The sequence below is a fragment of the Bactrocera latifrons genome, unplaced genomic scaffold, assembly GCF_001853355.1.
Source record: "Bactrocera latifrons isolate USDA-ARS-PBARC rearing strain unplaced genomic scaffold, ASM185335v1 scaffold_347, whole genome shotgun sequence".
Classification (NCBI taxonomy): domain Eukaryota; kingdom Metazoa; phylum Arthropoda; class Insecta; order Diptera; family Tephritidae; genus Bactrocera; species Bactrocera latifrons.
Genome location: NW_017536987.1, coordinates 161,767 through 188,975, shown reverse-complemented (window position 1 = coordinate 188,975; position 27,209 = coordinate 161,767). Strand labels below are relative to the sequence as shown.

Sequence of the window (27,209 nt, the reverse complement as noted above, 5' to 3'; positions counted from 1 at the left end):
AAGAATATTGCATATTTTTAGGCAAAACTTCATTGCTTTTGTTCTTTGATCATTAATCATTGATCATTTCAAAAACACTATTGTCTCCCTGATAATACATATCTTATCACAAAGTTTAATTACAGTAAAATTAAAGGATTCAAGAATTTCTAATACTTTCATTCCGAATTATTCTCAAATGTGGTCTACATAAAGCTGTAAATATGCAATTGAATCGGATTGGCTTACAATATCGAAATATGTTTCCATACGAACTATGCTTGAAAATTATTGTAACATGATATGACTTCATAGAAAATTTGTATAAAAGAGCACTGTGTTTAAACATATAAAATTTTCAATTTATTTTAGTTTAGAAAATACATTTTATGTTTTTTGTTTTTTTTTTTTTTTGATTTATTTATTATTTTAAGATGTTAGAAATAATTGTTACGAAAATTGTTATATTATAGTACACTATATTGCAAACGCATGAGAATCGTATTACTCCTTTTAGCTAGATATAAATGTACATGAATGTCTTAATTTTCTGATGCTTGTCATGTGGTATCTCTCTATCCAATTGTGGTGGAAATCCAACTCAACTATGTGTAATAACAATAGCACTGTTTTAATGAACCGCTGTTCGATTTTCTCTTCCCTGTGCTTACTCTTTAGCTAGCTTTAAGAGAGAAGAATGTTTACCTATATTGTTATATTTCTCAGTAGACAAAGTTTCAGGCTTACAGTTTCAAAAACTGATCAGCCAACAAGGAGAGATCCCCATTTATTGCCACAATAATTTTAACTTATAATCAGAGTAAAACGGTCGAGCATTGTATGGTGCCGGTGCGTTCTTATTTCTGAAAGAATGCGAATAAACGAATTTGCAAACGAGTGAAGAGCGGCCGTCCGGTTATCGTTGAGAGAAAACAGGGTCTTATTGTTATTTCGAGCAAAAAATTAGTTAATATAACAGAATAAATATTATAAGGTATGCTTTTATATTGTAAATCTGTATGAATATGTGTGGAAATCATGTAATTTCATAAGTGACGTCGAAAAGAGCATTCCATTAGTGCATAAATATAAAAAATAATAAGAAATCGCAGCCATACACATGCATGATAAATCTGTATATGTACGTTTGCTGCATACATGAAACTGTATCGAAGTGAGTGACTTATGCAAGTTAACGTTTAACTATTAAACTTTTCTGTGTACAGAGGCTTCTCGCTAAAGCATACACTATGGAGTATGTAGTGGAAAACTAAAGTAAAAAAAATTAGAATAATCCTACAAGCTTATGTATATGCATACATATGCCAGTGTTATTATTAATTATTGATACAAATATGAATAAAAAGTGATTATATATAAATATATATAAATACATGTGTACTTAGGTATATGTACGTATATACCACATGTATGCTTATATAATGTGATTTGATAATGTCCTTGACAGCCTTATCTGCCCGAAATGAATATATACATATAATATAGTAGTAAATACCTTACTGACTACGTCAATAAAACAAAAGAGTGAATGAAGTGCTTTAAAGTATAGTTTTGGGATAGTGGCAACCTTGTAAGCATATCCCTTTTCAGTAGTTACTCTAAACGAAATTCCACTGTACATACATTACAGTTTGTGCCAAAGCTCTATTGTCAAAGAGGAAAGAGTGCAAATAATTATGAGAGCCTTTCAGTTAAGGTAAATATTAATACTAACATGTGCAAAGAAATATGCGATAACGTTATTAACAGGGCAAGAAAGTGTATAAGTAGTTGTTATATGCAGAGAGCAGAATGAGAAAATTGTTAAAATAGCTATGATAGCTGGCAATGGAAACAATAAATCGACACAACACACACGTATATAGTTAAGTTTAAGTCGTCGGTGGAAAAAAATATTAATCGGAGTGTTAAAAACTGCCTGAACGTGAGTGAACAGAATTATAACTTTAGTTTGATAGTGTGTCTACAACCACACAAGCATACATTAATAGCACTACACTTTTTAAAAAGACAAACAAATTGAAATTCATGCTTTGGAGGAATAAATACGCATTTTCAATTAGATCAGCTGATAAGTTTAAGCTCAAATTATGTGTGTAGAAGTATTAAAGCGCCAGCGATGTCATGGCAAAGAGCTGCAGTATGAATTACTTAAGCGAGTATTTAAGATAATATACAAGTGTATATAGAGAGAGGGGAGACCACAAAGTTGCCAACCTATTGATGGAGATTTAAATATGTGAGTGCTTTGAAAGTTATAACGTCGAAAAAAAGATTTATTGCCATTTTCAAGGCTAAAATTTAATGTTTTTCTTTACCTCAATTGTCTCGTTTTAATTAGATATATTGTATAATTTCTAAAATCTCTGTTTAACACTCTTAAAAAATTCTGGAATAGCAGCTATTATACACATATAGGGTCTACCAATGAGAAGCAACAGATGAAAAAATTAAATAAAACAAAAAATTTTGTGTAAATGGGTTAAATATACGGCGAAACGGTTAATTTATGGGGACGCCATTACGTTTTCTGAACCATACGAGGAATTCACTCGGCCCAATAGCGKCAATTTTGTTTATTAATGAGCCATTAAGACAAAATTGTCCCCATCTGAGAAGATAATATTTCTATGAACGTGGATTTGTGAATTATTCGGAGAACGTGAATAACCTTGCACAATTTCCAAGCGTTCTACTAAAGAAAAATGTGGCACTGGCGAACTGACAAAATTTATCAAAATTCCATAAACAAACATGGCCATTACTAGCAGTCAAAATCGCGTAGTCCTAATAGGTAGATGGCGTACATATAAGTCATACGCAGTGATAGCGGCGATAGGTCCTTGCAAGTTTAGTGAATTCCTTTCGTTCATAAGATTTCAGATTTATTATTTAAATATTCTACTTCGAAACAATGCAGAATTTCTTGCAATGTACCCTATCCACTTACTTTTTCTGAAGTTTTTCTAATGTTTCTAAAGTAACATTGTGGAATTTTATCAAGTTGAGCTACTGGTATAGATAAAGTTGTGGTCGTTAAATCGTTTTGCACAATTTAGGTATTTCTTATTTCCAAAGTACAACGTACATACAGTACATATGGTTTAATGCTTCATTGCTTCAATTAATCAGTTTGATTGGGTTTTTCTTCTTCATATTTAAAAATATTGTATTAAAAACTAACTTCTTGGTTCTGATATCGAATGCATGGAAAATTAACTATGACTAAATATAGACTATATGTAATTTTGCATATGTTTTAGATAAATACATWTTAGTTTATCAAGTGAGAGACTTAAGGGGGTTCATTGGTTGAGTGCATTAACCGTTGTATTTGTTATTAATGCTTCGATCATATCAGGACACTGACTATATCAGAAACAGTTGTGTAGGTTCCCAAAGACATCAGTACCTACTTTTAAATGTACGTAAATGTGCAGACAGTGATATGTATATATGAACCAGAGCAAGGAATTTGAATTATTCGCATTATTGCTGCGAAACCTTTTATGCAATATAAATATTTTCGACTTTCCAGTGGTCTTTATATGTACCTTATGTTTCGGATCATTTGTACTTAATTAATTTGAGGCAAAATAAAATGAATACATTTTCTTGACCATCAGCCTTCTTCATGCCACCCACTTTAGGTATACTTGCTGTCACTGGTGTGTAGATATCATTTCAAGACCCGTGCGATCTTTTTGACTCGTCAATTCGAAGCTAAGTATTTGTGTTCGTTATAATTTTGCTTATTGTGTGTCACTCATTTGACATGGAACATTCGTTTAAAATTGATAAGCAAAAAGTTTTGATTGTTTTACTGCCTCTACTTCTTATACATTTCTCAAAAAAGCTACACAAACGTTTGGAATAGCCAACCAATCGAAAGTCCACCAACGAGAGGAAACAAGAGACACATTAGAACATTTGTTATTTTATTCGCCATATTCATGTTTGTCGTGAAAATATGAGTTCTCAAAGAAAGTGTTGTGACATTGAGTTTTTATCAGTTGAATTAACTAAAAACTGTAGCAAATTATAAGTGGTCAGATTTGTAAACATATGTATTTGCATGCAATCGATTCTATACTTAAAATAATAGTGCGCCTATTGCAAACATCTTTTGATTTATTTATTATATTAATACATTTCAGATAATCAAATCAGATTTATAATCTGATTACAATCTGTGCAAAAACCAGACTAAAGGCAAGCGGTTAGATTTATCATTGTAAGAATGAGTTCCACTAAAGAAATGAAAAACGGCACGAAGACGCAAAAGAAGGCGATTAAGGCTAACAAAAAACAACAACTGAAACAACAGCAACAACAACTTCAAAATCAACAGAATTCAGCAGTTGCGACAGCGGCAACAACATTAGCGCCCCACCCTGCTGCTCAATACAGTGTGAATAAGATAACCGGTAAAACAATCAAGATGACAGTGCCTACAACTACTATTAATAATAACAACAGTAGCGTTAAAAACAACAACAACATTAATCAAAAGCTTCCCGATTCCGCAGTACGAGTAGCGCACGCAACGCCCACCGCTATGCAACAGCCCGTGGTCTCCATTTTAACAGGATATGAAAATGCGCCAAAATTCGAACGATCGAACAGTTTTTCATTGCGTGGCAAACTAACGAAATTGATCAATTCAATTACAGGCAGCAAAGAGAATATTAATAAGCTAGATGATGAGAATGCCACTCCGTACAAGTTCACACGCAGTCGCTCAATGATACTCTTGCGGCGGTCGAATCGTCGTAGTTTAATTGAACCCCAATTGGAACAACTATCTGAGGAGGTTGATCCAACTTCACCATCATCACCTCGTAAAAACTCTGTAGATATAAGTGGACAACCATTTCCTGTACCATCATCGTCCAATAAGTTGGCGGTCAATGTCATTTCTGATAAGAGTGGGACAACTACAATGATTACACCGCAACGACAGAACTCTCAGCCATTGACCTCAACTCCGGTTGAAGAGGGTAGTAATAGTACAGCTTTGCAGCGAAAGCCATCATCCATATCCCTGGCACCAGGTGAGGGGAATGGTGTGCCATTCAATCCAATAGCGAATTTTCAGCGCCGCCGTTCCAACACGTTACTAGCATCTTTTAAGAGCACTATTGCAACAATAACCGGTGAAAAGAAGAAGGAGAAACTTAATCCTAAGTGGAGTGCGTCACTACAATCCTTACAAGCCATAGACAATATGGTAAGCTATGAGAATATGTCCTTCATCGATTACGATAAGTTCAACGGATATGAAAAACAACTAGAACGACAGCTTTCCACGCTAAGTTTGCGCATCGAACAGAATCCGCCTATTACACCAATCAGTAGTACCACAACCGGCACAAACAATAATAAATCGCTTAACGCTCCGGTGACGGTAGTGCGTCGTCGCAAACCGAGTGCCGCTCGTCAACTGGCAGACCGTCGGTGCCATTCGCGCGGTAGTTTTAATTTCGACACCGATTTCGAACATAATTTGGACAAACCGCGGAACGTGTATCGCGATAGTTTAGATTCCAGAAAACTTGAACGATTGAACGACTTTTCTCGCAACTCTTTTATATTGGATAAAGAAATTGTGGATTGGTTGAATTTGGAAGACGGTCGTTTGAGGAAGCAACGCAGAGATAAGAGTAATCACCAAATGAATGTCGACACCGTGGACTCGTCAGCTGTTGCACAGGTAAGTGCATACAAACTGTATAAAAATGTATTCTCAAAACGAGGAGGCTCAGTGACAAATCTGAAAAAAATCTTAAAGCCCATTTATTAGACAAAAAATAAAATCATAATATAAAAACTGTGTAAAATACATATATAAATCTAAAATAATATTGCAAATTATAATTAAAATTTTTCATTTGACAATGAAACTGCCATACAATTTTTTTTTTATTCACAAATTAATTATTTCATTAAAGCTAATGGTAATGTTAATTGTTTGAGCCCGTTCTCACTTAATAGAATCCGTGTTAAGTAAATGGTTTTCTGCATTTTTGTAAAATTAATTTGCACTACAGTAACTATTTGATTATAAAAAGTAAAGATTTTGTATAATGCTGATGAACTTCTGCGTCTAATGTCCAACGCCTGTGTATTCGATATCCTCAGCCTTGGAATAGTGTATGCAAGCCAATACAGTGTCCAATAAATAAAGGGCACCTTCAATTACACACAACGCACCCATTGCGATGCCCGTCTGACGCTCAGCATTTACATAGAGAAAGTCCTGGTCAGACATATAGCCGCCCCAATAATGTAAAGCCACACCGCCAATGGCAATCCACATGGCTGTGCCGACCATATTCATCAGTGTGTCTGTTAGCTCACTTTAAAAACATAAATAATCCATGTTATCATTTATTTACAAAAAATATTTATATGTTTATTTAAAGCAAATACAAACCGTTTATGCTTGGTGGTGCCGAAGAAGAAGGCCACTGTGTGCACAGTGGTATAGATTAGAAATCCTACAAATATACCAGAGGCTACGATTTCCGGTGAAGGGCTCTTTTCTTCATTTAAATTCCATGTTCCACTAACGCCCAAAAAAATGCCCTCATCTCCAATACAGTAGAGGATAAGAATAATAATGTTGATAGTCTGCCAAAAATAGTAAACAATTTATTAGAGTAATATATATATGTAGATAGCCGATATATCAGAATTTATTTGCTATATGCTGTCTGAACCTATTGGAAAATATAAATTTTTAGATTGGGCAGGTAGATGCGTCAATTTCATTTTAAAAAACATGCTTAATSAATTTGTTGTAAAAGAACAGGTCTATAAACAGAAATATTAAAATGTTTTCATAATAACAGTAGAAATCTACAAAAGAATACGCACATAGTAATATACCTTTAGTACATATGAAATATATACTCAAAGCATTGAGGGAAATCAACTGAATATCAAACTAATGATTATAGATAACGTTCGTATGACGTCATCTTTGTTGAATACTGACTAATTCAGGTTAAAAATACTGYAATRCCATTTTAAAGAATCGGAGGTTTGAAAAATATTAGAGCCTTTAAACCTACTAGGTATAACTATTTTCCTAACAGTTTGTTAAGCTTTTCTTATGTTTTCTTATTAAATTTTGCTTTTTCTTAAAAAAGCCAATACTCTTGTCCTTACCAATTTCAGAGTTTTGATAAATATCGATCCAATCGTTTCCACAGACACCATTTTTTTCGCTTAATTGTTCTTCACTTTTCAAAGAATTTTAAATAAATTAAAATAAAAGCTACAAAAAGACTTTGCTTTTGTCTAGGAGCACTTTTATTAATTAAGTAAGAACAAAACTTTTGATATCCGTTCGATTTCGTTTTGTCGTTGTTCGTTGACTAAATTGTATTTCGATCGTTCGTAMACACAACAGCGAGCTCTAATGTGAAGCACCACACAATGAAAGATTTTTACTCGAAGCTTTTGCAACTATCCTGATAAGATAACAGTAAATGGAATGTTAGAGCAGAGAGTCACCAGAAAACGCCGAGATAGGCAAGACATTTTTTAACGTGATTGTGAAATAATATTTCATTGGGTTTTGTGTAAACATTGCCTTGTTTACTTGGATAAAAAAATACTTGACTGCGATAAGCTTTTTCCTCGTTTTCTTGTACAGGTGTATGTTCTGCCTATTTGGACTGTGATGATTTCACTTTAAGTTCGTTATATGCAGGGAATATGTTTTACATATTTATGTTCCGATTATACGTCTATTCAACAGTCTCTCTGTTCGTCTAGGTATCTTCACAGAACTCAATAATCAAATTTGCCCAATATGGTTGCACTGAACGCCAAGCCAGAGCTGAGTGCCTTATCTAAATGGATTTTTACTCAAGCATCTTTAAACTAACTTTGAATTTTTTTTTCTTACTTAATTTAACATTTTTGTACTTATTTTGAAAAATTTTATGATAATTGTTTAATTTTTTCCCCAAAATAAATTCTCTGCACTAATAAATATATAAATAATTTGTGCACAACAAAATGTGTAAAACAACTGTTTTCAGAAATATCTTCCTTATGTATTTTATTTTTCAATATACAMATGTATACATATTTATTTCCAAAAAATAGTATTTAAAATATAATTCGTGTATACTTGCTAAAAGTTATATAATATATAGTACATATTTTGAATATGAAAGTTTTTAAGTTTCGTGAAGTAGCGTCTTATTTACTCCAACGTATACTGTCTTATGACGGCATACTCTGTGAGGCCTTTATAGTATAGAGTGCATCCCAAAATAGTATCCACTATATAAAGAGCACCCTGAGAAACGCACAATGCGCCCATTGTTAAACCAACAGTACGTTCACTGCTGGCATATGCAAAACTACCATCGGTCATGTAACCAAACCAGAAGTGTATTGATATCCCACCTACTGTTATCCACAATACGGCTCCAATTGTATTCATAAGAATATCAGTCAAGTCTCTATAGAAAATATACATATATACAGGTATAAAGAAATATATTGGAAAAAATAATTTAAAGAGCAATTACGCACCGCTTATTTGTGTTATCTCCAAAACAGTATCCAATAATAACTACGGCTGTATATATAACAAATCCAACAAAGATACCAGAAGCAAGCATTTCAAGGGAAGCATTATGCCTTTCCTGTAAATTCCAATTGCCACCGATACCTAAGAAATCGCCGCCGTTCCCCGTGCGGTATAAGACTAGTACGCCGATGTTGTTGAGCTAAAAATGCAGAGTTGAGCTTTTGATTTGAGAGAGATAATTTAAATCTGTCGCTGTTGTAAACTCGGCTATAGCCGCATAAGTGGTGTCTACGCTTTATAAAGAAGAATAATTTATTTATTGTGCCAAGGTAGCGAAAAATTTTTTTAAACGATCGGTTTAATAACCACAATACCATAAATAGCATTTATCACATATTTACAAATGTGTACTATATATTTGTTTACCGCAAGCGATCTCTAAATTATCAGTACGCTTTTGTTAGTTTACCAGTTTCAGTATTTTTAAGCATATAGACGCCATTGTCTCGTAAGAAACCATTTTTGAACGATCCATTTCGCAAATAACCAGAAAATTCTTTACTTTTTACGCAAGCTTTCGAAGTTCCTCCTTATCAAGGCGTTGCCTTTTATCGCGTTCACTTCGTATATGGGCAGCCATCGACTAAACGCTCTACTCGTGTTAGCAAAAGTATCGTCACCGTTAAATGTGTACGAACGATAACTTGTGAAAAAGCGTCGTGTATGCATTGTTGATTTGTTGTTTGCCCGCTTCGATTAGATAAAAAATACATACAAGACAAAATAATAATACCTTTCACACAACGTTCATATACATGCATTAGGTTGTCCAAAAAGTCTTGCSGTATTTCTTGCGGTATTTTTATTGAATTTTCAATTGTTCATAAAATTTTTTTTTGATGACTCATGCCCAGCTCTTGACCGATGCTACGGCTGCTACTATTCAGCGATTTTATCGCAATTTTCGACGACAGGCCTTCCGGAGCGTGCGYATCTTCGACCATCTCTACACCAGAACGACAACGTTGGAACCATCGTTGTGCGGTAGAAATGGAAATTGTATCGGGTCCATAAAGTGCACAAATTTTATTGGCGGCTTGAGATGCATTTTTGCTTTTATCGTAGTAGTACTGTAAAATATGCCGTATTTTCTCTTTATTTTSCTCCATGCTTGCGACGCTATAACTCACGAACGACTTAAAAGAAACGACAATCAAACACCTGTTAGCGCGTGAAATGAGCTTTCCAAAAAGGTATAGCATGACCCGATGCTCCGAATAAAACTAGAACTACGCGCTCTCAACGCCAAGTAGCGAAAATACCGCAAGACTTTTTTGACGAACTAATAAATATATATATATATATACACAGATGTGGTGATTGTTTGTTCTCTGTAAATATGTACATATTTTTAAGATACATAGATAGTAAATTGTCCATACACATTTCAGACTTCGGTTGAAAAATTTCATAGGACTTTGAAAATGATGTTTCGGTTATTAATAGTTCAAAGCATACTTAAAACATTACTCAGATTATATTGCGGGCAGTGAAGTCCAATACGAAATGCTCGCCTCAAATTGATCGAACAGTTTTAGCAGCCGCAAATAAATTAATAAATTCAACAAGTTTTGAATATAACTAGCATGAACATATATATGTACATACATACGTACCAAATAAACACATGACAGTTGTAGAGAACGCGAATTACCATGGCTCAATTGAAATTTGTCGCCGCCGCTAAACGAGCTAAAGTGTCGATATTTTCAAAGCAATTCCAACCATTAGCATACTAAAACTGCGGGCAATACGACTCTATAAAAACAAATTATGACGGATTTCTCTTCCAGCGTCTGCATACATAGGAACTGTCTATATATACATATGTAAAGCTGTCCGTGTTTGTGTTAAGAGCGTTGGAGGCGAATTTTTACATACTACATACAGCCATTAAATATTGATTTCAATTACCTTGTCGGTTAAAATATGCATGCCAGTATTCGTATTGAAGGGGTATAAAATCTAGACTTAACGGTATTCATAAAATCACAAATMTTTCATAGAAACACTAGCTTAGTACACTTACTTGCACAATTACCGGTGTTCCAGAGAGGTTATAAGCTTATAAGTGTGTAGTTTCTGTTTTGGATTTATTAAAATAATATGTATTTGAAATGTTTGGCAAAAAAGTAAAAAAAAATCTATTGTACAGATTATGGAATACCGGAAACGCAAGCCTCACAGGTTGCTTGTACTGTTACGTAATAGTTGTTAATTGCTATAGATGAGAGCTACAATGAACTTAAAGAAAAGGTCTTGACATTTCAGTATTCCGATTCGAAATATTTAAAGAAAAAATATAATAATTAATTATATATTGGTATAGACATCGATATCTTTAGATATTTTTTCAAATTTGTCGGTTTTGTACAAGTTTGTTGTCACCAAATAATTCATTATTGTACAAATGTGTTTTTGAAATTAGTTTGGCCGCACTAACGTGCCACACCAGTATAGTCAGTATCGCCCTTCGAGTAGTGCAGGCAACTMATTACGGTGTCCACCAAATATAAAGCTGCCTCGAGTATACAGAGCGATCCCATTATAATGCCAACCAGCTTGTCACTACCCGCACTAACTGGCACATGCTGAATTCCCAAATAGGAGTAGTCGCTTGTGTCCATGTAACCGACCCAGTAGTGCAGTGCAATGCCACCAACTAGGGCCCACAAGAAGGTGCCCACCACATTCATCATGGTGTCTGTGAGTTCACTGCAAATAAATGTTAAATAAGATTGTTGTTTTTGCATACGATTTTTAAACATACTGTTTGTACTTGTTGGGTCCAAAGAAGTAAGCAATTGTGTGTACGCCCGTATAAACAATGAATCCAATGAAAACGCCGGAAGCGAATATTTCACAACCTGCGCTCTTCTCTTCCCAAAGATTCCATGTGCCACCCACTCCCAGAAAGTAGCCTCCAGCGCCAACACGATAAATTATAAGTATAGATAAATTAAGAATCTGCAAATGGAGCAAAGTTTTAAAAGAAAAACACAAATAATGCTTTTTTATATAGTTTTCTAAGATTAAGAATATTTTAGTATAGCTAAACATGTTTAGATTTTAACCACTCCCTAGTTGGTTGTAAATGTGGTTATATACATATATGACGAGCGAGCTGTAAGGAACGCCTAGGCAAAAGCATATCGAAATTYAGCAGAATGCTTGCGTTATGTTTATGAGTAAACCCTTCCATGTTTCCCAACATGGAAAAAGCTTTTGGTCGCCTGATAAGCAGTAATCAGTAATTCAAGGAGAGTAAACCACACCAGTATAAAAACTTTTTCGAAAATATGTAGATTTATTTTACTTCAGTCATATTTTTATTTTGTATAAACACTTTTTCAAAAATATTTCGATTTTACTATAATCATATTTTCATTAAAATTTTAATAACTATCTTTATTTTTATTTTTTTTTTTTTTTTTTTTATTTTTTTTTTTTTTTTTTTTTTTTTTTTTTTTTTTTTTTTTTTTTTAATTTTTTCTATTGTTATATATTCTCATACATCACAGCTATGCGATGTATGCCTAAGTAATAGAAACACTGATTTCTTTTTCGTTTAACTAAAATTGAACACGTCTCGATTCTTCGTAATTCTGTACAAAACTTATTGCTGTAAGCCGAAACGTACCAATTTCAATGCTTTAATCACAATTGAAAATATCCAAATCAATGACCACTCCATTTTAAAAAACAGTTAATTGGTTTTGCAGAAAGTCAATAAACGCCTTTTAAAAGATACTTTTGTTCGTTTGCGCTCGTATGTAGTCGTTCGTTAACTAAAATTGAAACGATTTTAAACCTCGAAAAAGCAAGTAACAGGAAAGTAATGAGCTTTTGTAATCGCAGTGATAAGATAAAACGATGTCACATCGGTATTTGTGTAACAAGTGCCGCTTTCAGGTGGCCATAATGTTATCATGCAGTTATGTGTGCAATAACCTCATATTTATTTCTTTTACTATGCAATGAGCAATGCTTGGCGCCTCACGACTTTATTTGTTTGGTTGTTGAATGTATGAATATATTTCCTGCAATGCATAAATTCTTAGAACATCTTGGGAATCATTAATGTACAAAGTAATCGAATATTTTTTGCTCCAAGTAAAATTTTATGCGTGAAAGAGATTAATTATATATGAAAGGCATAAAATTTTATTTGGAGCAAAAAATATTCGAATATTTTGTACATTAATGATCACTATTTCATTATCATATGTAGTTAATATTGCGTCATTATGAGTCATTGGAAGTCAAGTTCAGCATAATACTTATGTGGAACTATTGTCCTCAGTTATCATATGAGCATATTTTGGCTGTGGTAATTGTAACGTAAATCTATAAAAACTACTTGTATTCTGAAATTTTTTATTTTGCAACTCTAYAACAATTTAAGCTTAATTTTAAAGCTTACTCTTCAAATATACGTCTCTTAATTAATAAATATCGTCAATCAAATAAGTATGTTTTCAAGCAACCACTTTCAGAGTTTTTATTGTTGTGATGACATTATTGAGTGTACGTTGTGGCATAGTACATATATACCTACATACGTCTATTACTTTATTACTACTTTTTTTTAATTTTGATCGTTAGTAGCGTGYTGCCATGGTACAGGCTAATTTCTCAGAGCGTGCTTAATGGCACGCTTGGTTAGTTGATAGCAGTGCCTGAGTAGAGTCTCWAAAGCGGTGAAAAGGCTTGTTTTTACGTAGGCACGTATGTATGCAAGTGTATGYATATTTACTCGCACGTAATCTAAATTCACGAGTAGGAACATGTGTCTGTTAAGCCATTTCGGCTTGGCTGTGTAGGTGATGAGTCATTTCATATCGAGCGCCTGCATATAATGAGAATAATTACAAATTATATTAGTTGTATTTGTTATTTTATTACCAAATTATTTTGAAAATCAGCAGATTTGCCGAAAATTAGATATAAATTCGGTACAATGTAAACACCAAAAATTGGTATTGCTGATGAGTCAGGAGCGTATACGTATACATATACATATGTTTTTGTGTATATATAGTGAAGTTTTATATTTTTGCATAGCAATTACTTTTTGCAATATTTATTGAAAATGATAAATCGCTTCCGTTGTCATTCCAAACTTCAAATGTTTATATTGACGCGGCGGTTTTGGTGCCATTCACATCACCTACGCTCTTTAATAATTCTCTTCAACATACAAAGTACGTACATATGTATGTATATACGCACAGTGGAAAACTTTGAAGAATATTTACTAAGTTCTTTTAAGGTTTCATTTACCGATGTAAAGAAACTATTTCAGTATTATTTAAATTGTTGATTTTTATTAAAAAAAAAAAATGTTTTTTCATTTAACCTGAAAAAATGTACATTCCCGCTAATGTACACCTACTTGTACCCCTGAATACGCGTTGGCAGCAGCAAATATTTCTATTTTTTTTACGTAATGCAAAATTTAAACAGAAATCCCCCTGAGATTTGTTTCTCCATACGCCGCTGCATACTCGTATTAATTCATTTTATATTTCTTCAAATGTTCCCGCTTAAATTCAAGTTAACGTATTCAGCGCGCGTGTGTGTTGACAAACGTTTCGTGAGCGTGAGTCATTTTATTGGCGTGCTTCGCCAAGTTTTGCTGTCATACTTTATTTCTGGCTTTGCTTGCTCAATTACATTAATTACACACTCGCAACATCTTTCATAAAGTATAACAATTTTGTTTACATTCACGACTCAGATAAAAAGTTATACAAATATCTAAATATATTAAAGACACGTTCCGTTAATCTCTTATCTCTACAAACTCGATAAAACTGTGTCCTCGGCAACAAGCTTTTACATTTATTGCTCCAATTACCATATTAAAATTGATCAAATTCGGATAACAGAAGATACAATTTAGACAAATATGTGTTCTACTGTTCGCTCTTCCAGTTGATTTCGCAATTCTTTCTTGTGCAAGACGAAATATGTGTGAATAAAATTTGGTAAAAAAGCTACCTTGCACCTAGTTAGGTACCCTCCCCAGTCACACAAGAGAACCTACCATATATACTTTTGGCATCATAAGTCTCTACTCTTCTTTGAACTTGCAATATTGGAAGTTACGTTACGACAGAATTTTTTCCTGCCTTACTTGCTGATGTTATTTTCTTATTATATACAGTACAAAAAATATTTAATCTTCTCTGTTTCCTTTTGTTCACTTTTCCCCGATTTTGTTTTGATTCTCCATTCGCATGACTGTGTCTTTTCAGATTGCGCCACACCGCATCGCTAGTGTATTTTTGTTTTCATTATTTCGTCATTCTCGCTATTCATATATGCATTGTTGTTGTTGAGACGTAAGCTTTTGTGAATGAAAGCCGCATGTGTTTACACACGAGCACATTGCACGAGAACTTAACAAGGGTAAGCGCGCTCTAGAACTAGCATAGAGAAGCGTTAAAGAGAGTTAAATACGAAAACGCAGATTATGTTTCTTTTGCATAAGTAAATTACAGCCAAGAGTGTTAGAATACAATATTACGCTTTCCACAGACCACTCATAATTTTTGGCAATCATCTGTATGAGTTGACTATGTCATACTCTCAAACATTCATATATCATATATAAGCATATACCCTGAACAAGATAGATAAAGCTGGCTGACTGACCAAACTGAGCGGTTGGAATCAAATGTATGTATGGCAAACTTTTTCACTAAATAAGCAATGTAAATTCAAATCTGTCGTACTGTGTACTGCCGACGTACYGTCAGTTTTTATAGTAATTAAACATGTGTCAATACAGGTAACTGGGATACTATGACCTACAAAATATATATATACATAATATATACATACATATGATATGTACGAAGCACGAGAAGTATACTTTGCTATTACTAGGTACCAGTGATCATATGATGGAATCTGTGACMTGAATGGAGCAAATTTAATTTTCATACTTTTTGATAGCGAGACGGCGAATTACTAAAACATAAATTATTTCACTTAATTTTCTAACTACCATGCGTTCTTGGATGGTGTTGACGTCAGAAGGTGTTTTAGTAAACACTTGTTTTAATAATTTCCTACTTTTTTAGTTAGTAAATATTCCAGCGGATATTATTTTATTTTAACTAGAATAACCAACAAAGACAAATGGGGAAATATGGGGCATTTAACACGTAAACAATAAATATGTATGCTTTAATTTATTAATTTCTATGTTTTTCGAGGAGGTATATATTACATAATAACTTCACTTTCATAGAAACTTTTTATTTCTCATGCTCAGTGCGTACCAGTTCTACTACACTCTCTTTGCCACCGCTGGTTCTGTTCGGTTCGATTAATTTAAATATATGAATGTTAGTGGTTTTCGTCCTTACGTTCGTCCTTTTTAACCAACAAGGCATGAAATGAGTGTTCAGTTCGAACCAAACCGTTGCGCTGAGCGGATGTGGTCGGCTCTTAGTCTAGCCACACGAAGCATTCAAGCGGAAACAGTGCACAGCGCGGGCAGGAGAAACGTTTATTCTCACAGCTTCCCGCAATCGTTGCTCCCCAATACGTTAATGTCACAGTGTGCTGTGTGTGTAAATTAATTTTTCTTCGTATTGCTGTTTTTGTGGCGCCCACATACACAAAAAAATTAAATAGCAGTACGTACGTTCGCCAGCGATTTCGCTTATACCATTTATTTAATCGTCGCTAACTTTAACGCCAATACTTGTGTAAATATGTGTGTATCAGTGGAGTGCAACTTTCAATTGTTGTGTTTTAGAAGAAAATAAATTCGGGCTGCTAACGAGGTATGAGAAAGCGTACACTATAGGAACAATGAMTGTTTGTGTGGCATACCAATAGGCGCCTTGGCGAGTATGAGCTAAAAGCTGTCTCGAATGCAATTGTTTTTATGTGAGCTAAATATGATTAAAAGTTAAGTTTGTAGCCGTTATTATATAATGTAAGTATTAAAATAATAAAATGAAACGAAAATTCATACTTATGAATGTATTTACATAACAACTTTAAAATGTAAGTACAAAGTTCAAAAAAGGGGAAATCAATAACGCAAAAGTAAACCTTRGAATATCGGCTAAACTTAGCATAGAGCACGTGCTATTTATCACTCAGCACAGATAAGATAAGCACATTTATAACAACAATCTGTATTCATTTAAAGCATCGCCCGATTCGTTTACTTTTTTGAAATGTCTTTGGGTTGGTTCATGTTCAACTAAAAAGTAATATATTTTTTGGGTTTATTTTATAATAAATTAAAAAAATTTTTCGTCATTCAACTTTATTTAGTTGTAAACAATTCGAAATGCAATCGCCATGCTCTTAATGCTTTAACAATTTCACCTTAATTATTTTAATACTTACAAAACAATTTCTATGAGGCATAACAATATATACTGAATAGAATTGTATGAAACAGATATGCAAATAATATAAAGAATTAGTAAATGATAGTGAATGGTAAAATAAGCACAAGTTTACGCGAATATTTTCCCGCCAAAACAAGCGAAAGTTTGGTGACCTGAATATAATCCATTTGACATTTGTTGAGGAGACAGTCTATCCGTTGATCCGTTGATGACTGAATTGCGAACATTTAAAAAGATTAAACGCTTGTAAGCATTTATGTGAAAAAATTGCTAAGGTCGCCTAAAGTTATTTTCAAATATGAATTATAGAGACAAGAGACAAAACCACAACAACAAAAATTTGAAATACATATTTAAGGGATCTCCATAAAGATGGAAAAAGCTACTAAAAATTATAATGCGTTTATATTATTGGGGTGGGTCCTTCAGCCCAGTAAATTTAAGCCCACTCAAAAGGGGGATAAGCAGTATACACATATTTACATACCTGGACATCTGTTGAAGATTTAAAAGGCATTCAAAATTTTGTATGTTCTCCAGTAACTGCAGCAAATGTTTTGGTTGAAATCTCTGCCAAAAGTACCAGTAATAAGAGACCAATTGATATAATTTATACCCAGCACTACAAGCAAGTCTAATCATCACATTTAACGCATTGGGTATGGTAAATATACTAATATATCCGGTACATACACTGTTCTTTCCGTATCGAATTCCGTACTGAATTCTATTTCAAAGCAGAATGAAGGACTAYACTCAATACAACGTGACGCTTTTAAATTCTCGAAAAGATTTGAATTCTACTTTAGCAGTTGGATAATTTAATAATGCCAGATGCATTTAATTATTTACATAATAATGTAAATATGGAAGAGAAAATATTATATTCGCCAAACCCTTCCATTGCCACTTGCCTGGTTTACATAGTACTTTGTTTGCCATGATATATAAAGCGAAAATATGCATGCACATTTCGCAGATATCGGCTACACACCACCTTGCGTACATTATATATATGTACATACATATTGTCTAAAATCATTATAGGTCTAATAAATTTGTTTTTATCACCAAAAGCCGCGATAACAACAGTCTGGAGAGTGATATTAACTGTGTGAATCATAATACTCATAAATGAATATGTATAATAAAACGACAACCTGCAAAGTCTTTCTCATAAGAAAATTGGTATTTTTATAACGCAAACAAAAACAAACACATTAAAAGGAGCACAAATGCTTGTACTATATGTTAGCCTTGCAGACGACCAACCCCAAAGGTTTTTGTGGCGCGAAACTGCCCCATAAAACGGTCAATATGTGTCGTAAAATGGCCAATATTTTAGCACATATTTGCCCACGTGCGATGTGTTCGTGTCGCGTATAAGCGCGCATGTGAAAAAGTCCTTCTCCCTTATTGTGTATGTGGGTACATTGCCATTTTATTCAGGCGGCACTCCTACAATATCCGTGTTATGAATCATAAATTTATATGCAATGATAGACGTAAATTGATAAACGTAGACACATATAGATGTGTGTASGCTTGTTGGTAAATTAAATATTCGCTTATGGTGTTTATATGTATGATATGCTCCTGACGTCAGACTCCAAAGGAACACCAAATAAAACTTCACGATTGGAAACAGTCTTTCTAGACCTCAAACATAGAAAACCAAAAACATTTGAAACTAAAACAAAAGGAAAAAATACTCTGCACATTTACAAAAGATTCCATCCAAGAACTTTGATCCGTCAGTTTGTATGGCYGCTATATGCTATAGTGACTCGATCTGAACAATTTCTTCGGGAATTGCACTGTTGTGTTGGACAATAAACAATGTCAAATTTGGYGAAGATATTTCGATAAATGAAAAAGTTTTCCATTCAAGCACTTGATTCCGTTAGTTCCATTTGCTTGGCAGCTATATGCTATAGTGGTCCGATATCGATCATTCCGACGAATGAACAGCTTCTTGGTGAAAAAAACGAAGGTTTTAGAGCGATATCTCAAAAATCGAGGGATTTGTTCACATATACATACTATATATGTATACAGACGGACAGAAACATGCTTGAATTGACTCAACTTGTTACTGATCATTTTTATATATATTTTATAGGGTCTCCTTTTGGATGCTATAAGAATCATAACAAATATTACATACCTTGTTCAGGGTATAAATATGTGTCTATATATGAATATATACAGTTATAACAGCTCGASAGCCAACTAACTTCGTTTGCATAACTTTCTAACACAGTTCTTGCGAATAAGGTCCTTTATATATACGTGACCCTAAAGAATATACATATACTTGTTTARCCAGTGATAAAGGTGAAAATGGTTTCTGCATATAGCAATATGTAATACAATATATTGACCCATTGGGAAAATATTTTCAAATCAATTTCAGTTATTGTGTGGAGAGAAATGTTTCCAGCAAGTTTGGTTGACGTAACTTAAGAATATTTTTAGCTATACATAAACCCTGTTMAGATCTCAGACGGCCCTGTTTAATGTTATTCTCTGTACTACTATAGCTTATATCTTTGTTATCGTGTACTATAAATACTATGTACATACAGTATGTATGTGTATTGTGTAAATTTTAGTAATTTTTATATTTCTCTTGTTAAATTTGAGGGCAGGCAGTKTTCAGAAGTACAAACACATAGATATGTATGCGTACATTTTGCTGCATTTTGGCATATCTGCAGATAATTTGACTTTAGACCATTGGCTAAGCGTCTGCCTGTCGAGCTGCGGTAATAGAAATCATAAATCAAATTTAATGTSAAGCTTGCCTAAACATACCTACCATATTAATAAAAGAAAAGCTTGAAAACACAAAAGAAAAGAATTTATTAATGTTGTTGGTGTAAAATTTAGGAAAAACAAAATTAAATGTTTTTGTCTCAACTTGCCTAAACAATACATGAGTTTCTGTGGTGTCAAAGAATTTATTTGTCCCGCTAATGGTTTTGTGTGGCTTATTATTTTTCTTAGTTATACAAATAAACAATTTAATAAAAAAAATTTTGATTCATTAAATTTATGACTTTTCGCTGACACCATGGCTAATGTAAARCAAAAACACCAACTAAGCTTCCAGCCAATAATGCGAGACTTTATAGTAATCAGCATTTCGCTCATTAGTTGGGGAGGTAATCAACCGAATAACAGTCAAATATATTTATATTAAATTGTTTAAATCAAAACAAAATCGAAAAGACTTTCACTAATTTCATCATACGTCTTCCATGTAACCCCTTAAATGCACCGATTTTTTTAATCAAGTGGAAAATCACTTGCGACCAGTGGAACGAACTCCACTAAGCGTATTACATATGAAGATTTTAAAGTGATTGCCAATTTATTGTATTTGTCCTTCATGCTCTCCACTAAGCATAAAACATATTGGATGTCTTGAAGTGGCTCGAAATCACTTCATACATAAAATGATTCCCTTACAGTTTGTARTTGTCGAATTGTCTGCCAACGTTACACTCAAACCGTTTCTTATTGTTGTGATTGTTGTATTATTACACTTGTTGTAGGCAAATATATACATAAGTGTAACACATAGAACAACCCTTTCACCTTTTTCACCACACAACTAAAAAACCGTGCTGTAGATGCCGATTATGAAAACAGTTGAGCATTGACAGTCGTTGGCAACTCACTTCTTTATAAGGTTCAGAGATGTGCATTTAGGAGCAACCACAGCAAACTTCCACCTCCAATTTATCTTGCATTTAACATTTTTGCTTGTGCGCTAGACTAGTGAGGTGGCTGTATGCATGTTCAAGGCTACGTTTATATGCACGAATGAATGCAATGGTGGCTAAGCAAACTGAATAGATTGTTCACTTTCGCCACTGGTGATTTTATAGCCTACACCTATAGTCAAAGTGTTGTTGTTGCTTTTGTAAGTGATTTAGACGCTGCCCGGTGACTGTTACATAAGTCATGGTTCGCAATATTTCCGCTGACGGCAATAAAATATGGATAGGCGAATGCATGGATGGACAGAAACGCGGATTTGCTTCGTGTATATTATTTTTTAATCGAGGAAATACTTATAAGAAAATCCTACTAAATTTAAAAATATGTATGCGCATATGTACTCGTAGTACCTTCGGTTGCGTATACGCATAGTAGTCCCAATGAAGACTTCGAGAAAGTCTTCGGGCGTATTTCACCCGTCAAACTGATAAACTGCTACACAAAAGTTCTRTAATCAGATAACTTATTATTAACCGATATATTAACCTTTTTATCTGCATACATCCCTACATTCTTTTTACTGCTAATGTGATAATGCACTCATAAAAGAGTGTAAAAAGATAAATATCTTGATTTTTATCGTTCAATTTATATGGCACTTATATACTATAGTCATCCGATCTGAATATTTTCTTTGGATATTGTAGCGATGCAATGCGATCAAAAATAATTATGCCAAATTTCGTGAAGATAAAAAATAAAAAGAGTATTCCAAAGGAGCATTTGAGTTCGATCAGCCAGTTTGTATGCCAGCTATTTAAGCAATTGTGATCCAATCGGAACAATCTTTTTGGAATTGGCATTATGCCCTTAAGCAACTACCAATAACAAATGTTTAGAAGATATTTGATCAAGCGGCAGAGCTTTTCATACAAGTACTTGGTTTCTATAGTTTAGTTTATATGGCAGCAATATATTATGGTGGTCCGATATCGGCGATTCCGATAAATGAGTTTCGTCTTGATGAGAAAAGCACGTGCAGAAAATGTCTGCCCGATATTTCAAAACTGAGGCACTAGCTCGCATATACATTTAGCATATTTTTCCTCATAGAAACCAAATTTTGTTTGCTTGAATTATCATGTTAAGCTAGTTGTCTATGCTTGTATACAACATCAGTCTCGAGCCGTTGATAAGTCACATTAATTGTGTATTCATTTCATCATTTGAATGGTAACTGTTGAAACTTTTGATACTTTTAAACACACGAACTTTTCGCAGAACAGGGCGCACATATAAGTGAATGAAAAAAGTTTTATATTGAGAGTCAAACGTATGCTGAGCTTGAAGGAATAAGCGAACACATTCAAAATAACTATTTGTCAAATTTTTCAAACCTAAACATGATTATTAATAGTTAAATAAAACACTTATCATAAGATTATAACCAGATATTTCATTTTGATATCAAAACTAATTGTTAACTTTATTGCCATAGTTTAAGTAATGAATAAGATGTCAAATGGAGACCAAAGGCAAAAGATAAATTCAAATTCAATTATGTAAAGAAATTTAATAACAAGTAGCGGCAACTTCGACATTAAGGCCACAGGACTGGTTTGATCGCTTGTGGTTATCTTCTAGGCGAACTTTGCTGCCTTAAGCGAACCGGAAATTGATTATTTGTGCTTTGCCTTAACGGTGAAGCATGTCAAATGACCATTTTATCATTTATAACATAAATGACACATTATGCTTTTACAGCGAAATTATGGCATTTACCGTTAACTCTTTCATTTACTTTTTATGTTATATACATAAATTGTAAGGGTAATATTATCTTTTCACTTGCCCATAGCGGGCTGATTTCTTGTTATTAAATTAGGTACAAAGCCATTAATTTATTTACATAGCAAGCTTTATGTCTAATTTAATTCTGAATTCAATTTTGTTTTCGACAAGTGCAATCAATTATGCAATTTATGCAAATCCTAGATTGTGCATTGTTAATGATGGCGTTGGTAGCAAGGTCGTTAAAGCGCTTTCAAAATCCCCACAGTCCCACACAAACAGCAAAATATCTTAGGCAAGAAAGGGTAGCAACAAAAACGTTGCATGCAAGGCCTTGCCTATATGAAGTTTAATGTTTCCATATTCACTTATCACCTCGATCAACATATTGATGGGGGTTCGAACCCAAACGAAGGATGCGGAAAATGCGAATATAAGCGAAGAACTTATTGAGTGCAAGAGGCATGGTTGACTTCATGYAGAAATTGGCAGTTCAGGAGTATATTTGCTGGCAGCTTGATTTAGTGCAATGTTGCTGCAAACTATTAGTTTTTTGTGTTGAAATATCATTAACCATTTGCATTGTAAACTATRGACTAGATGTTAAAGATGGTGTGATGTGAACGGTTTCAAATGTCTAATTTACAGGCTCTTCTCCAGAAGAGTTCCAATTGAATTTATGCGCRGGAACACTAAATATACTACATATGCCAATCTTATATATTTTTATTTGTGAATTCTTGTAGTCATGAAAGTTTTATTGTGTCGACTGTGAGGGATTATAGGTTTATTTCAGCTTAGTGTCAAATAGAAATCACGCTTAATTTTTACTGGGCACAAAAAGCTTGCACTGTTTTTTTCGGTCACAATCGCAAACGTTAGTAAAATGTGGTGAAATGCCCGTTAGCTACTCCCCAGGTATTTAAGCGAACGCATAACGGAAATTCAGTTTTCCTGTAAGTCCCTTAACTTTAATAAATACATAACACATTCCTGATTCCTACCTAATAACCTATTCTAAACACTCCAGCTCTAAAAGTATTCAACGTAGTACACACTAGGGGAAGCAAAGGAAGAGGAAGACCTTCACTCCGTTGGAGAGATCAGGTGAAGAAGGACCTAGCTGCACTTGGTATCTCGAATTGGTGCCGAATTGCGAAAAGAAGACATGGCTGACGCGATGTTGTTAACTCGGCRATAACCTAATAGAAGATATAACCTATTATATCGCTTTTAAAACAAACCATTACCTAGTTGAAGAACTTTTCTAGAGAATTGTTGAAATTTTTTCCATTTCCACAAAATATCGCCGAAATTGTCGTTATAAGTTACGCTGTCAGTTAATGGTTAATAACAGGCGACAGCTGGGATTTACAAGATTATGGATGTCAAACTCCCACCTACGTAAACACCATAGTGACCAAACGCCTTCTGGTGATGTTCGTATGCGCGTACGCCACATTCACATGTTTTGCATTGTCGGCAAGTTGCAGAAAAGTTTTCGAAAATAACGATCGATTTGTGGATTGACATRGACAGAATAAAGCAAATATATATGTATAAATAAAAAGGCCAAATAAAATCGCAATAAACGCCAAAAAGTAAACTCGGAACATATGTAAGCAACCCCAAACAGCCTAAAGTGAGCCAGTGCTAAGCAAGCTCTAACTTTGACATGACACAACGCTCCTACCTCAAACTTTTTTTTGTATGTGGCAAAAGGTATTTATGTTTTCTTCTTTTTATTTCGTGTTAGATAATCTGTTTACGCGTAATACCTTCGCATGCTCATACTGCGAATTTTCACCAAATTCCGACCTAAAACCGCTTGCGGTGGTCGATCGTTTATTGGTAGTGACCATCATTGAAATGACCTTGCCATCGAATTGAATGAAACTTAAAGTTAATTACGTAAATGACGTAAGAATGTCTTACCTCGCCCATCTTGGCACTCTAGTGCAGTTCTCCTTCGCCTTTGAGTCTAGTACACTTTGCTGGTTTGGGTGTAGTGCAGTTCCTTTTGCTCCGTAATGAATTCGTGCACTCTCTTCTACTTGCCAATATTTGGTTTGTTTATTTAGCGCTTGCGTTTGGCAAAACAGCGTTTTTTGAAATAGTATCTCATTTATAACGGCCTTTTCGCATTTCTTTGCGTAAGCCATTTTAATTTTATTTTCATGATTCTTCTGTGTTTGTGTATGTGTGTGTCTATCCTTAGTCATACTAAGCTCAATACGTACCGAAAAGCGATGGCCAGGCTGGGTCGCGCTTTATTAGAGCGCTGGGCGCTAGCGCGTATACGTACTCATATCATGTTTAGCGTGGTGCTAATGCGCCCAACCGCTATATATATAATTAGGTGAAACTTTAATAGGTTCCCTCTTTCGTAAAGATGTTAATGTGAGAAATGTAAATGACATCAAGGGAGACACTGAACAGTTTGAGTGTTCGCAATGAGGTATTTACAACTGAGTTAAAGAAGACGATAAAATTTAATGAAGTCGGTAAAAATACATATTATAGATGTTTGCCCATAAAGAGTATATAAGAATATAGCAGATATTTTATAAAAGTATAGAAGCTCATTATCGACTAAAGCATACTTTTGTATATTTTGTAATTCATTCAGTCAAGTTCTGGTCTAGTTCCATACCTTTAGACGGTAGAATGATTGCCAAACTCAATAGTTTTAAATTTTTGAACAATGTTTCAAAAATAATGAAAGCTTTGCGACCTCAATTCGAAAATTTCATACCAAAAAAAAGGTTGGAATAGAGTTTACCCTTCGTCACGTGTGAAAAGATTAATTAAAATGGCGGAAAATTTAAATCTTGCTTTAATTTTGGTATTTTTGAGATTTGTGTGTATACTTTTATCTTAGACTGTTATTTCTTTTATTTCTTGCATCTTAATTTTATAATATTTTCAACTGTTTCTTCAACATATTATATTAAATTTTTCAGAAGCCTCAATAAATAACACTAATGACTACTGTCCAAAAAATGTATTATCCGAAAATATTAGGCTATTTTTTGTTTTAACACATGTTTATACATACGATGCCTTTTATGCATACAACAGTTACTGTCAATATGTTTATCCGCTTCATTATTACATATATCTTCTCGACAAATAATTTTGTTTCTTTGCACCGCGCCGTAATCAAATGTGTAATTTTACATTCATATGCACCAATACACTTGCTAATTGCCGGAAGTGAGTGGAAAAGTAGGTGCGTAACTTGTGTGAGAGTGCTTCATTCGTGCCACGGGAAATCTCATACATTCAACGCCATCACCAYAAATTGCAATAATGACTTGTATGTCATTTTGTTATTGGAATGAGTTTGCTGTTTTGCTCTTGTTTAAACAATTTCCATTTACAYGTTCGTGCATGTGTGTGTTTGCAATGTGTGGCTGGATTTCATGCAACCTTACAGGGCGCCCAGCCCGTTGGTGTTGTGTTTAAGCAGATTGGTGTGATATGTATCCAATTAATTAATGAAAGTGGGCCAAATACAAATATTTGGCCAGTCTCCCTAACTTATTTGAGCTCATTAATTTGTCGTGCCAAACCAAGGGTTAATTTGCGTCTACAATCCCGAGAAATGCATATTTGATTTGTGAAGACKCTTCATTATTCAATATTTCGTATCAATTAGTCTCATTAAATATTCAGTATATTGAACAATATACATAAGTATTTATAACATCATCAAAATATTACATATATTGGTGGATTTTATCAATGGTATGGTGGCTAAGTATTTTAGTTAATTAACAAATTATTCTGTCTTGTGGTCATAATATTTACAGTTCTTCATAATGCAAGTGAACCTTTGTGAGGTTTCAGCAAGCATGAATGTTACCTTATCTTTATATAGCTGTTGACTGACCAACCACATTAGATTCCAACGAACAGGAATATCAACTTATTTTCATATAGCTGTAGACAGATTTTTCTCAATTCATGCTACTTTTAGGAGAGTGTGAAACGCTTTTTGAAGACGTGAAGCTACCAACCGTTGGTCGTGCCTGATGTAACAGTGCGGAGTGAAGAATGCGTGCTGTTAACTGCAACCCTCATTTCATTCAAGCAGTAAACGTATTATGTATGAAAGGTATTTACCACCTTGAAACCTCAAGCAAAATTATTCAAATTTGGTTTGCATGTTAAACACTTTCGTATTCTCAAAAGCACCATTCACGCAAGTGGTGCTTTCATGGGGGGTTAAATACCAGAACCATCATATAAATCAATGATAATGGCAACGCTTAAATGTATACCCTATTATTACACGCAGTACACGCAGTTTGTCCCAATAGGCATTTTAAAAGCAAGAATAATTATCATTAATAATCACTGCATAATCACACTTTAGCTATTAAGAAATTAACTTCAGAATTAAATTTATGGAACACGCATTATATGTATTTAAAAATTTGCTTTTTTGTCATGTTAAGTAAGGTATACCTAAATATCGAAATGGAAATAAGGTTGAGGAATTAGAAAATCTAAATGTACTTGAATTTTAAGAGATTGTGGTAAGAATAGTAAACTGACCAAAACGAAATCGGTTTTGTGTATGCTCACTCTTTTTATACTCTCGCAACAAAGTTGCTAAAGAGAGTATTATAGTTTTGTTCACATAACGGTTGTTTGTAAGTCCTAAAACTAAAAGAGTCAGATAT

At 33.8% G+C, this 27,209-nt stretch overlaps 4 protein-coding genes across 14 annotated transcripts in view; 1 reads left to right on the top strand and 3 right to left on the bottom strand.

The window, feature by feature from the left end:
* The first annotated feature begins 776 nt into the window (after positions 1–776).
* Positions 777–27,209, top strand: part of LOC108971514 — a 52,061-nt gene continuing 25,628 nt past the window's right edge. For 6 of the 11 annotated variants that reach the window (XR_001993549.1, XM_018937638.1, XM_018937637.1 and 3 more), the window contains exons 1-2: positions 1,364–2,239; positions 4,158–5,713. Coding sequence is in view for 10 of the 11 variants with exons in the window: in XM_018937638.1 (XP_018793183.1) it covers positions 4,241–5,713 (1,473 nt within the window). In the remaining variant the exon portion in view is untranslated. Of the gene's footprint in view, positions 974–1,363; positions 2,240–3,919; positions 4,049–4,157; positions 5,714–27,209 lie in introns of those variants that run through there. The other 5 variants (XM_018937630.1, XM_018937633.1, XM_018937632.1 and 2 more) reach the window with 5 other exon arrangements.
* Positions 5,878–7,400, bottom strand: LOC108971537 (protein snakeskin). The gene is made up of 3 exons (XM_018937665.1): positions 7,174–7,400; positions 6,437–6,633; positions 5,878–6,359 (listed from the first exon to the last, which is right to left on the bottom strand). The coding sequence occupies exons 1-3, from the start codon at positions 7,222–7,224 to the stop codon at positions 6,107–6,109; spliced, it is 501 nt and encodes a 166-aa protein (XP_018793210.1). The 5' UTR covers positions 7,225–7,400; the 3' UTR covers positions 5,878–6,106.
* On the bottom strand, positions 8,144–9,409 carry LOC108971536 (protein snakeskin-like). Its single transcript, XM_018937664.1, has 3 exons — positions 9,024–9,409; positions 8,557–8,753; positions 8,144–8,483 (listed from the first exon to the last, which is right to left on the bottom strand). Exons 1-3 carry the CDS (start codon positions 9,087–9,089, stop codon positions 8,222–8,224), a joined length of 525 nt encoding a protein of 174 aa, XP_018793209.1. The 5' UTR covers positions 9,090–9,409; the 3' UTR covers positions 8,144–8,221.
* Positions 10,689–12,415, bottom strand: LOC108971535 (protein snakeskin-like). Its single transcript, XM_018937663.1, has 3 exons — positions 12,255–12,415; positions 11,385–11,581; positions 10,689–11,329 (listed from the first exon to the last, which is right to left on the bottom strand). The coding sequence occupies exons 1-3, from the start codon at positions 12,306–12,308 to the stop codon at positions 11,053–11,055; spliced, it is 528 nt and encodes a 175-aa protein (XP_018793208.1). The 5' UTR covers positions 12,309–12,415; the 3' UTR covers positions 10,689–11,052.

Coding starts and splice junctions, on each gene's coding strand:
- LOC108971536 (XM_018937664.1), bottom strand. CDS start 9,089: ATGGATCGTTCAAAAATGGTTTCTTACGAGACAATGGCGTCTATATGC. Junction 8,754..9,023: donor GCTTAAAAATACTGAAACTG/GTAAACTAACAA, acceptor CTGCATTTTTAG/CTCAACAACATCGGCGTACT. Junction 8,484..8,556: donor GGAGATAACACAAATAAGCG/GTGCGTAATTGC, acceptor TATTTTCTATAG/AGACTTGACTGATATTCTTA.
- LOC108971537 (XM_018937665.1), bottom strand. CDS start 7,224: ATGGTGTCTGTGGAAACGATTGGATCGATATTTATCAAAACTCTGAAA. Junction 6,634..7,173: donor TTATCAAAACTCTGAAATTG/GTAAGGACAAGA, acceptor TATTTTTGGCAG/ACTATCAACATTATTATTCT. Junction 6,360..6,436: donor GGCACCACCAAGCATAAACG/GTTTGTATTTGC, acceptor ATGTTTTTAAAG/TGAGCTAACAGACACACTGA.